Source organism: Notothenia rossii (assembly GCF_949606895.1).
Source record: "Notothenia rossii genome assembly, chromosome: 6".
NCBI classification, from domain to species: Eukaryota; Metazoa; Chordata; class Actinopteri; order Perciformes; family Nototheniidae; genus Notothenia; species Notothenia rossii.
Genome location: NC_136909.1, coordinates 11,527,517 through 11,540,462, shown reverse-complemented (window position 1 = coordinate 11,540,462; position 12,946 = coordinate 11,527,517). Strand labels below are relative to the sequence as shown.

General features: G+C 43.0%; 1 protein-coding gene across 2 annotated transcripts in view; it reads right to left on the bottom strand.

The window, feature by feature from the left end:
- ebf2 (EBF transcription factor 2) overlaps positions 1–10,238 on the bottom strand; it is a 30,395-nt gene extending 20,157 nt beyond the window's left edge. For both annotated transcript variants that reach the window (XM_079690124.1, XM_079690125.1), the window contains exons 1-6: positions 9,699–10,238; positions 7,824–7,980; positions 6,116–6,179; positions 4,476–4,531; positions 4,306–4,379; positions 2,659–2,727 (exon numbers count right to left, since the gene is read on the bottom strand). In XM_079690124.1, coding sequence (XP_079546250.1) covers positions 2,659–2,727; positions 4,306–4,379; positions 4,476–4,531; positions 6,116–6,179; positions 7,824–7,980; positions 9,699–9,829 — 551 coding nt within the window. In that variant the 5' untranslated portion in view covers positions 9,830–10,238. The remainder of the gene's footprint in view (positions 1–2,658; positions 2,728–4,305; positions 4,380–4,475; positions 4,532–6,115; positions 6,180–7,823; positions 7,981–9,698) is intronic.
- Positions 10,239–12,946: the final 2,708 nt, after the last annotated feature.

Here is a 12,946-nt window from a genome sequence, read left to right as displayed (position 1 = left end):
AGGAATCAATCTATCTATCTGTCTATTGATCGGTCATCAAACCAATCAGTGAACATGTCAGTCCATCAGCCAAAGATAAGACACTCTGCAAACAGAGAAGTGGCATCAGGCCTGTGAGCGTAGCAGCTCAACAATGTTAAGATTGGATGATTGTAAAACTATTAGACACAGCAGGCAGCGGGGCATTAGATAATTCTTCCCTATTGGCAACTTAAGAGTCATCTCTTTGTCAACGACTGCCCTTGCCCTCTTCATCCCTCGGTCCCTCCACCCTCAATCCCTTCACCCCTCCCTATGGATCAGCTGTGATCTCCTCTCTCTCCTTTCACTCAAATCAGGATTAGGGAGAAGAGGAGGTGGAGGGGTGCAGCAGCAGGAGGAGGAGAAGGGGGGGGGGGGAGAAAACTGAAACAATATGGAAAGGAGATTAGAAAAGAGGGGGTTCGGGCCGTTTGGGGAATTGCAAACTCCCTTGTGCTTGGGTAGGTGTCCTAATGACACCGCCTAATTATGGCAAAATTAGACAGGCTAAAGGGAGGGGGGTGGTTGTGGTGGAGGAGAACGTAACGTGAGGGGAAAAGAAGAGGAGCGGGGGAATTAAGCAATGGAGAGTGAAGAAGTAAGCGCACAGTGGTGCATGTGAGAGAACAAGAGGGGTGTGCAGAAAAACGGATATAGAGGTAAGGCAAGGAGGAAGGGAGCGGGGTTGAGTAAAAAGAAAGAAGAGAAAAGGGGTAGAAAGCAGTGGCTGGGCGAGAGCAGCGAGTGGGCCCCAGCACGCTGCATGTTAATTGGAGAACAGGTGTTGGGGCTGGGAGCAGGAGGCTGATTACTGGAGCCACAGAAACAGACCTACACACACACACACACACACACACACACACACACACACACACACACACACACACACACACACACACACACACACACACACACACACACACACACACACACACACACACACACACACACACACACATGAATAATTTAAAACCCATGCAGTGACTAGGGAAAAAAGGTCAAAGCAGGGGTCACAAAGACACACAGACAATCGGACTATACATCCATATACATCCATAAATAAACATGCAGTGGTCGTCTCACGCACATGAGAATATACATCCGTTTGTGTGCACTCAAACAGCATATACATGCTCTGAACACACACACACACACACACACACACACACACACACACACACACACATCTGTCGATTTGTTTCACTTTTTCAGTGTGTGGAGTACATGCATACAGTTAAAAGAGAGGGTGCACATAAGTTGGGATAAAAGGGCACAAAAGCCACGTAAGAGTTCCATTGGCTTATCAGAAATTAACTGGCTGCTTATAGGCTGCTCCCTGAGGAGAGGATTTCACAGGCCAGTCAAGAGAGACAGCCCCCATCAGGACGGGATATGCCCAGTGTGATTAGAGAGTACAGTAGGTCGATGATTCCATTTAAATCAATCCTCACACTCGCCTGCACACACACACACAGAGTCAACGAGTTATAGATAGCGCTTTCTTCAACACCCCACCGTCAAACAACTTAGAAACTAATTTTAAAATGTAGCCATGTAAGGAGGAAGTACAAAAGGTTTGCAGAGGGGGTTATTGGGAGTGTAATGTGCTACAGTAAATGAGAAAAGCAGCTGCTCCAAGATATTCTGGGAAAATTCAAAAGACAACAGCTCGATTTTTTCCGTTATATGAAAAACTATCTTCAGCAGAGATCCTTTGAGACACACTGTCAACAGCCAGCCAGCTTGAACTGAGGAGGGGGAAGAAAAGGGTCCTTGACGTATATGAAGTGAGTGTTTTCTAGACAGACGATTGTAGGGAAGAAGCGATAGAAATACGAAGGAAAAGAGATGAAGGTTGCGTTTATGACATCACATAGAAAGTATTTCACATGAGGTGTGCTTATGAGCATTCATCACACTGGTTAAGGGTAGGCCGACACGGGACCTCTGAAATCCCTCGGACGTGAAGGCCCTCACACACGCTGATTACTGCGGGGGTCATCTGCCTTTAAGCCTGATAACTGCCTGTCATGGTGAACATTGACTACATATGTGCGCCTGTCTGGTGGTCCACATGATCCACATGCTTCTGATGAAAAGAAATCTGCGCTTAGGCCGGTTTCAGGTGCAATGTCAGCAGTTAAAGGAAATGAATGATCGAACTGAAACAGCAGGTGAAGATAGATCAACAGATAAACACAAAGCTGAAGAGAGGGAGACACATGGGAGACAGACATGGACGCAGATACTTTACACTTTCCTTGCATTCATGCGGTGTAAACTGACATGGCAGAAACACTTGTTGTAAATATTAATTTCAAGGTGATGCATGCATGCATATATTAATATGGATATGTGAAATACACGCAGAAACATTAACACAACTACATACATATATCTAGCCCACACATCTGTACATGCATGTGCTTTATAGCCACTCCTCTCACTGGTTTGTGTCAATGCAACAGCTGATTGGTGGAGTCTCATTTCAACAACCTTCACATCAAGCTGTGATCTCTCTTGTTCTCCTTCATCCTGCTTCAATGTAATGGTGTAGGTGCATATATACAAAGAAGGGTGACCTGAGCATTCAGTTTGAAGAGGTGCTTGTTATGGGACGTGGTTTGATCTCATTACCTGTCAATGATGACTGGGTCAGAGGGCGTCTCGTTTCGGTTGCCACAACTTTTCTTCTCACAACAGCGGCTGAGTAGGGAGACAGAAAGGAGGGAGAAGTCAGTTGAGGAAAAAAAAACAAATTAAACAGAAGGAGCCATCATTTGTCTGGCCCTTCCACATCCACAGGCCCAGACTACTTTGCCCCGCAGTCGGCCAAGATCCAGGAGCAAACAAAAGAGGCATGAGAGGGGAGGGGGAGAATAGACAAAAGAATAAAAGAGGAAGAAAAGGTACAACAACACACCCTACAAACAGTGAGAGACCATTCAAAAGTGAAAAGCCAGCCAGGCAATCTGTCACATTGATTTGGAAATCAAACTCAACCCCCACGCAGCCTCGCACACACACACACACACACACACACACACACACACACACACACACACACACACACACACACACACACACACACACACACACACACACACACACACACACACATACACACACACACACACACACACACACACACACACACACCGTCCCACAACATCCTACCATTCGTCAGCAGTCCTGTCCGAGGAGCCTGCTGGCCACCCAATCCCCCCTCCCCAAAGTCCCCTTCACTGCATAACAAAAGTGCCCCCACCCCTAACCATCTGCCACCCCTACACCTCGCCTCACCCCTCTCGTGTCCCAGCTTGGCCCTGCCCCCCCCCCTGCCCCCCTGTCAGACGGCCTCACTCCCCAGCTGTGACGCTTGCCCTCTGCCTCTTCGGCTCTGTTATTAGCCAGCTGTGAGTCACATTCGGGCATCTGCTGGCTACACAATGGCAAAGCCCACTCTGTCTTAGCCCCTCTCCCCCGTGTCCCAGCCCCCTATCCTTCCCCCTGCTGCCCTCCAATCCTGGGTCACTGCCCCACTTCCACACCGCTCTCTCCAGCTTTTTCTCCATCCATAACCCCGTGATCACCTATTTTCTTCTCCACCAAACACTAACCAAAACCTTCTGGTCCCTGAAGCTCTTTAAAGGGCTGGGACTCTTTAAACTCACGTTATAACGACTCTGCATAACACTGGCTGTGACACTGGAACTATAGCACTGCATGTTGACAAAGTCCATACATGGTGTATAGGCTGAACAGCAGTGTTAAGGTTACATTTCGAAGAGGGAAAGGCAGAATATTTCCCAAAAGAGTGTGTGCTGCTGTCCGCTGTGGGGTGTCCGCAACACTCGAGGCTACAGAGTGAGAAGATCCAGGAGCTGGCCGGGGACATGCTGTGTTACAGCAGAAATCTGTGGGGGGTTACCACTGTAACAAGGATGATGACAGACAGGCTAGACTTATAGTTCAACCACATTCTAGTTTTCAAAAAATGTAGAGCCCCAAGCGTCGTTCCAAAACTACATTTCAAGCTGGCTGAAACAAAATAGAGTGAAGGAGAGGAATGGATATTTGGATTTCGTCCCTGTGGATGAAGGTTAAAAAAGTGTGTGTGTGTGTGTGTGTGTGTGTGTGTGTGTGTGTGTGTGTGTGTGTGTGTGTGTGTGTGTGTGTGTGTGTGTGTGTGTGTGTGTGTGTGTGTGTGTGTGTGTGTGTGTGTGTGTGTGTGTGTGTGTGTGTGTGTGTGTGTGTGTGTGTGTGTGTGTGTCTAAGACTCACCTGCACATAACCTCATGTGTGAGCAGCACTCTGCACATTTCTGGATTCTTGTTTTGTCCCTCATACGCTATTGGCTGAGAGAAGGAAAGAGGTAATAGGACACATTAAGTTTCAAGTAGGCCAAGTTAGACTCTTATTTAAATAGATGGATTAAAATAAAGTTTACAAACCTGTTTAGTGACAGAGTCAATAAGTCGTGCATACAGATCCTGCTCTGTGCGGACCCCTGCAAAAAGAAAATGGGTTGTTATCAAAGGCTTTCACAAGTCATTTTAGATATGGCAGAGATTTTACTGGTATTATAATCTCTTGTCCTAAATGCTTTAGTAAAAAATGGAAACTGGGAGTCAACGAAAGATGGAGAAGCTCGCCTCTAATTGCAAAATACTACATTACAATTCACGAAGCAACCAAAACTGCTCTCACAATCCTAAACCTGCTCTGACCTTTGAATAAAAAAGTACATAATAATGAAGCTTCTCAAAATAAAATGGAAAGATTTACGGCATCAATCTTTTTTTATCTCAAACTCTGGACCAGCGCTCAGAAAAAGCATTGAACTCGGTCCAGCTAAACATGGAGGAATAAGATTGGCTTGCTGTTCATATTTTCTCTGATGGTTTCTGAGGGGGTTAGAGTTATTTGATGTATTATGATTATCAGTCATGTTCGGCTTTGAGGCCAGAATTTACGAGCGCATTCTCACGGTTTGTCAAACGGTTTGTTTTTTGTTATTTCTCAGTTAACTTCTGACTTATTCCCAAGTTAACACGACCGGATACTAGCTGGTATGTTACCTATCACACACCAACAAGTAAAAAAGCACCTGATCAGTCAGTGAAGGGATTTTATAGTTGACTGTATGACTTTTGTTCTCGTTTCTTTGTAAATCGGGTGTGTCTCTGAGTGAGATACACCTGAACCCTCCGGATGATTCCAAACCTCTGCTGTAAGTCTCAGAAGATACAGAAACAAGATGTAATGAATTGCTTCTTAAGATATGAACGCATTACCCACGTTATTTTTTGTGACTTTGGAGAGTATTGCTTTCAAAATGTGTTCCTCTCATCAAAGTCTCGATTGAGATGCCTTTGATATCGCTTGGGGGAAGGGGATGAGAGGAGGGGATGCAGAGGAAATGCTTTTGGTGTGTGTGTGTGTGTGTGTGTGTGTGTGTGTGTGTGTGTGTGTGTGTGTGTGTGTGTGTGTGTGTGTGTGTGTGTGTGTGTGTGTGTGTGTGTGTGTGTGTGTGTGTGTGTGTGTGTGTGTGTGTGTGTGTGTGTGTGTGTGTGTGTGTGTGTGTGTGTGTGTGTGTGTGTATGTGTGTGTGTGTGTGTGTGTGTGTGTGGTGGGTGTATGGTGGGTGTTTAAGGGGGTTGCTCTGGAACATGTCTTTTATCTTCTCTCCCATGGGTGCTCCTGCGATGGCAGAGTAGGGGCAGCAGTGGCTCATGGGAACCGAGTTTCTCTGCGTATCCCCCGATCTGATGTGAAAGCACCACGGGGGGTTGGAGTAGTTGGAGGGAATAGGTGGGGTGTTGGAATGGGGGGGGGAAACATGTACCTCATCTCCCCATACATGCACCCAGAAGTGGCTCCTCACAGAGCTGAACGATGACTTGTACAAACCCAGTGATTAGAGGACGAGGGGAAGGTAATTGATGAGCTCAGAGAGGAGAGGATGTGGAGGAAGATTACTTAAGTGGAGAGGTGTGTGTCAGGTTAGCCCTGATGGTGTCAACTCCTGTAGAGATAAATGAGACAGTGCAAAAGCTCCTACATATACTCTGAGATCTCTGGTTTGACTCACCGTTGCTGTAGAGGAGCTGCAGCTTGTAGTGCGTGCCGTTGTTGGTTTTCTCCCCTGTCTGCTCCTTAGAAAGGGACAGACACACAGACATGCCGTTAAGCACATGTGAGGCACAGATAAGTACAGCTGAGCATCCCCACACAGTGTTAAGCACAGCGAGTCTCTCCTAATCCTGTAGCTCGCCCTTCCCTGACAGCAGCACTGAGATCAGAGGGTTGTAGGCTCAGAGCCCATGTGGGACCTTTCGTTGTGTTCCAGAGCTGAGCGCTTAACCTTGAGCCGGATGTTCTTTGTAGAGGTTGAACTATCATGTCTGATGCAAACTCCTAAAACCCTAAGATCAAATGTAGAGGTCCTCATCGCAACGAGGTAGCCCCGCCATGGTTATATGTGTGCGTGTGTGTGCAAAGTGTGGAAAGTACTGTATGTGAGACTGAGCAGCAGTCGACCTTGACAGAAAAACTTCCTTTCCGCTATCCCTCCCTCCCCCAGGCCCTCCACTAGCCTCTCGCTTCTTCCTTCTCTCCCCCTCTCTGTCTCTTGTTCCCCCTCTTTCTTTCTCTTCTTCTACCTCTGCTGGTCTTTCTAAGTGGTCTCAAAGGAATGCTCTCTGGTCCAATAACCCAGGAGGCTGGCATCACGAAGACGAGTGCGAGGGTGGAGGAGAGAGACCGAGAAGGTTGGGGAAGTGGAGAAACTGGGAGACAGTTGCAAGGTGGAAGAAGAAGTAGGGGAAATTAAGATGCATGAAGATAAGTTGGGAAGTAACAGAGCTCCAAACTTAATATCAAACTTAATAAAGTGAGATTGAGGCTGGGAGATAGATGGATGCCTAGCTTCATAAGTTTTGTGAATATACACAGAGGAACATTTATTTCGCCCTGCCATCATTCTACCTTTGCATAATTACAAAGCAAAAACAGATGCCAGGGTAACCATGCAGAAAATGAACTCCTCCACTGCCGTCATATTACTATACGCTGGCCTGGGTGGCACAAAGGGAGCACGCTGACAGCTTTAAGCCCTGGTGTTAGCACTGCCGCCCTCTCCCTCCCTCCCTGCCCATGAAATTCATAATAAAACTATGTTTGAACTTCAGCTGACAGGACGGTGTCCTCTTGTCTTTCTCACGGGGGAGATGTGTTGCCAGTTTAGCAGGCTCTGGCACCACAAGGCAGAAACATCCATCAACACCAGGCATAAGGCTCACACTGCACTCTTCCTTATTTTGGTCCTGTCCAACCTGAGGAATCCAGCTCACCCCCACAGCAGTATTTAGAGTATGGCAGGGGGGGGAAGGAAAAGAGACTTTGATGATTAGTTCACTGTATAACTTAACAGGAGCAAGCATAATTTGCATTTTAAAAAGTAGTGATGTCCTCCTAATGAGGCAAGCTGCTAATTAGTCATTAGATATTCTTTTTCAATCCCACATCATCAGCTCATTGAGGGAAGAGCTTGTGTAAACACGTAGCCGTCAGCTGTTCGATATGCTTGGCTATACTGGGAATGGGGAAGATCAAGTTGAGCACCTGGTTACAGCTGAAATGCGCTTTAACTAATACAATCTGTGGCTGTTTTTTTAGACGATGCTGCTTCAGATTTATGGTTTGGGGTTTAAAATAACTGTGTAGATGATGAAATGAATTGATTACATCCCAAAATAATAGTCATTAAGACAGACAGGAATCCATTAACATTAACATACCTTGTCATGCTCAACAAAGTCCACAAACGAAGTCCTCTCCACCTCCACAGGTTGGCCGTGTCTGTCATAGAGAGCCAGGACAAAGTGGAAGAAGTTGGACTTGCGGAGATTTGAGGGCGGCTGCTTCTCAAAGTGAGCTCTTGACAAAGCTACTCCACTGAGGACAAAACAGGGAGACAGTCAGTTACAAAGACATCCACATTGTGTTCAAATGTATTGTAATACACTGATTTGTACTGATAAATACAAGGGTTTTTATATATATATTAAAAGGACCATTTAACAAAGTAAATCAAAATAATTGAAAACTGGCTTTTTAATAATTAAAAACAAACAACACAGTTGAGACTTTTCTCTGCTTGCAGTAAATCATGATAACTCAGTTAATATGCACAACAAAACATTTAGATTAATTTGCACTTTCAAGGCAGTTATTAATAATGATTATAATTAAAATGAATAAGTCATTTTTTAATAATTACATTTTCCATTGATTATAACATTTTTAATTCTCCAATGGATAAGGCCTTGATTTTATCATACAATAATCAGGCATATCAATAATTTGCAAAAGAAAAATAATCCAACTAACAATAACCTAAAATGTGCTTACATTTTCCCCATAACTTAAAGTCTACTTTACTTGTTTAGAAGAAACTGGTGGGGCACGGAAATACAAGGCAAGAGCAAAAACAATAAAATCTAAACTTAAACTGAGAAATAAAATATAGACAATAAAATCAACACTTCTGACTTCAACATTAATGGAGCAGCATCATGGTTGAAATGTAAAGTTTTAATAGGCTACAGACTCTTAAAGTTAAATAACTTTAATATGTATTCATATTGCGTGGAAGTCTGCACCCAGTCGATTCTGTAAATTCGACTTCGGTCTTATTCAAAATGAATAAAAATAAATCAAAACTTCAGTAGTGTATGGATTTTTTCCTGGCAACCTTAATTGTTTCTTATTAGAAATAGGCCTAATACACTTTGCGCCATAGCGAGATCTTTTGATAAATCATTACAACCGTGATATTTCAAACAAGCCCAAATCTTCAGGTTCAATACAATACAAAGTATCGTTTTAATAGCGCCGTTGTTTTATCAGTAATTATTATCTATATTCTATCAGGAATTATGTATTATGGAAATTTACTTTTCGGACCCTACATTTTATCCTGTTTTCTAAACTTTGCACACAATCGGGAATGAGTGCACTGATGTATGTGTTGGTAAAGAAATGGAAAAACGAACGATGTTGATTCAACATCTGGTGGATGTTGAAAATAAATGTTTTTTTAACAATAGAAATACTGTAACTTCTGCAAAGGATGAATCATAAATGTCATCTGTGTGGCCGATGAAGTGTTCTTTCAGTTTATGAATTACTTAGCTGGTCTGGGGAAATACATTTGACAAAGTCAGGTTTTCATAAATGGTGGTAAATTATTTGTTCTATTAAATATGTGGACCTTTTGCACTAGAGTAATTATATGATGTAATGCACCTTGTGTGACTTTATATTGAAGTAGTGCTGATTATACCCTCTTAGTTTTACGTGTTTATATGGTTGCCATGTTGTGTAGGCTACATAACATTTATTAACTCTAAAATAATAATAATCATATTAGATTCTTTAGACATATTTAAAGACGTGTTATGAGTTGGGGGCAAATAGTTTAAAGAGGACTCCTGTCATATTTGGCAACAAGTAGTTTGCAGGTCTTTCCTGACAGGTCGACTCTTAATGAGTTAAATGTTTACACACTGTAACTACACTGGGCTCCTGCTGATTGCAAAAATAAATGTTCTCATGTAACTGATGTAACGATCTGGTGAGAAGGTAATGTCAATAGATCAGCTGTACTGTACCTTTGCGCCGCTAAATTAGCATCCACCACGCCGACATTACGCACCCACGACCGGATTGGATCCATCTCTTCAAGACTTCTCTCTTTTAATCCGCTCACTTCTCGTATCAGATGCTCCTGGATGCCAAACATTTAAGCCCTTGCCTGCGCGTTTCGGTGCACTTCTTTCAATTTACACAAAACACCAAGAGTTGGAGAGCTAAAGCACTTTGGCAAACAACAGAAGGTCCAACCCAAGTCGCTGCGCTCCTCCAGAGATTTAAAAAAAAACAAATGACAGATGCTGTGTGGTGTTCTTTCAGAAACGCCTCAGATAATGATCCACGCTAACTTTCTTTTAAGGCTGAAACGAAGATAATAGATATATTCCACCTCTAATTGAAAGCATTGTCCAAGCGCAAGTCTTCAGCGTCACTTCGAGCGCAAATGGTCACCTGCTCGGTGGCTCCTCACACACTGCAGAGCGACTCAGAATATTCAGTCAATACGGGTGTGCAGAAAGTCTTCCTTTGTCAGAGGGCCAGATCGGATCAAAACAGTTGATCCGAGGGCCAGGAAGCTTGCAGTGAACCGCTGTCTTGAAGCATGAATGAGACCCTCTGCCGGGATAGAGCTGGAGGAGGGGCCTTAGTGCCATATGGGGGACCGATTGTTGAAATGGATGCTCTCATTGGTTTAAAGTGCATCCGTTGTTTGGACTTCTGCCAGATTCAGCATCCAACCAGTGACTCTTGAGGCAAAGTTTTCACTCATTAAGTTTGGCCGGGGTGATGATGAAGGAAAAACACACAATTGGGCACATTTGAAGCATACACTTCTCAAATATGTTGAGAAATGTATCTGTGGTGTGACAAATATAGACATGAGCAAGTTTCTTTGTTGGTGTGATGATAAAGGGGGGTCTTTACAATCAATATTATTCAACCTCCACGTTATAGACAAATGCTAAAAGTGATAGGGTTTTATACTTGTGTTGTACTTGTTTTTTTTGTACTTTTTTGTGTATCTATGAATGTGTTTATAAAAGCCACACTTTAAACGTTGGTTTCAATTATTCTGTACATGCTGCCCTGAATGGTCGCTACAGCAAATCCTGTTAGGTCTGTTCATTCAAGTCAAAATCTAACACAAGTGCGCTCTCGACAGGCGCGCATTCAGCAGCTCCACCGTCTGCTCCTTTGAACCAGTGATTCCGCTGAGGAGCATCGCATCAGTGTCAGCCGCAACAATGGCCGTCTGGTTGGTCCATCAATCACCGCACAGCCCAGTGCTGCGCTCTGATTGGACCCTGACAGAGCCCGAACTGAGTTCTCAATCAATACAAAAGACTGGCTTATCAACAGTGGTGTAAAAGTAGATGTACTCAAGTTAAGTACAATTTTGAGGGACCTGTACTTTACTTGAGAATTTCAATGTTGTGCAACTTTGTAATTATACTCCATATTTCAAAGGTAATTTCTGCGCTTTTACTCCACTACATTTATTATATATTTGGTTTCTTTGCAGATTTTGTTTAATGATGTGAAATAGTTTCAACACTTAAATAATACTTTAGTTACACCTGGAGTTACCCTTACAAACTACCCTGCAGTATACAAAGGAATTCAAATTAGCTGAACATTTACCATTTGATAAACATTTTTAATACATCAATAATTATAATCAAAACATATTATATATATTATTCTGAAATGGGCAAATCTGCATAGGCCTACTTTTACTTTGTGTTACTTTAAGTATATTTTAATGCCAACACCTTTCTACTTTTACTTGAGAAAGTGCAAGATCTGAGTAGGAACCCACAGAGGTCTCGAAATCAGTTCAAAAATAACGATGTTAAAGAGAGGCTTCCTAAAGTGTTTTTTTGTAAGGTAGGCTATCTTTAGCATATAACAAAATGTGTTGATGTTATAAAAAGTATGTTGAGTTATTTTTGATAAAGTGTGGAGTTTCTTTAGCACGCTGATTTGGGTAATTTCAGGATAAGCAGAAATAAACCTAAATAAAGTAAAAGCCCTAGTTCTTGACATTATTTATTGATAATAATGTAATTTTAAAAAATGTTTGTGTTTGGGCCCAACAAAATAAAAATAAATAGGCTATACCATGTTTTTGAGCTTTTATTTTTGCAGACTAAAAATTAATTTCCGCTTCTGTTCATCTGGCGTTGAAAAGGAAAGTTCATCCCCTGGTCCTTTGGCCCTTACCGATACTATTGTCTAAGGGTGGAGTTTGTGCGCCCGGACAATGAATGTAAATCTCCCCCCTTTGGATCCCGCCTCAACCCACCATCTGCCAGCGCGGGACAAAGTCAGATGTTCCCCCAATTATGAGAGCAGTCTTGGGGAATCCTGCCGAGTCTGCGCCCCGTCTCCGTGTCCCTCACACACTTCCCCACACATGATTGACAGCTCTACTTAACCATGAACAATCTGTATATGATGACACACTTTAATACAAATTCCTCTACTGAAATGCAAAGAGACGCGATCTAGGTTATCGGTGGTTGGGCTGTCTCCTGTATGAGAAGCAACATTGAATAAACTCGGTTGATGCTCAAAAACTCAGGTAATCAACCCAGAAAGCTTGAATGTTTGCAAGAAATCAAGGCTTCTGCAGACTCGAATTCACACAAACAGAAAATATGAATTACAAACTTGGACTGACTTTTCATTGCTAATGTTGGGTGGTGCCAGACTTCCAACACATCAATCACCTGAGTCATCAAACACATTTGAGTTGTCATATTCATTATGATCAAACAGGTTTATGTGCCATCACATAAGAATGCTTTGTTAACTCATCTCATATAATGTGTTGGCCTATAATGAACCCACATAGCCTATTATTACCTGCGTTTATTTGGCCTGTTTTGGAACGCTTGATCTCGTTTGCAAAAAAATACATTGATCACAATCCTTTAATAGATTGTGTTTAAAATGTGTTCTCCCATATCTCATAAACGTAGCCTATATTTGCTTATATAATATTGGTTCAAATCGTATTGCTTGCGAAACTGAATCTGGCTGGAAGTTGTACATGTTTGGCAGATTAAACAGATCAAGTTTCGTCCTATTATTTGCATTATGTGTGTTTTGTGATGTGTTTCTGCAGCTCAGCCCCACAGGTGCGCCAGGCTCGGCCGTGATTATCATCCCCACCCGCAGGACTGCTGTCTGAATGTGGGGCTTTTCTAAATTGCTGGAGCGGAGAGTCGGGGCGAAAATGGGGGATTAGTCAAACCACAAA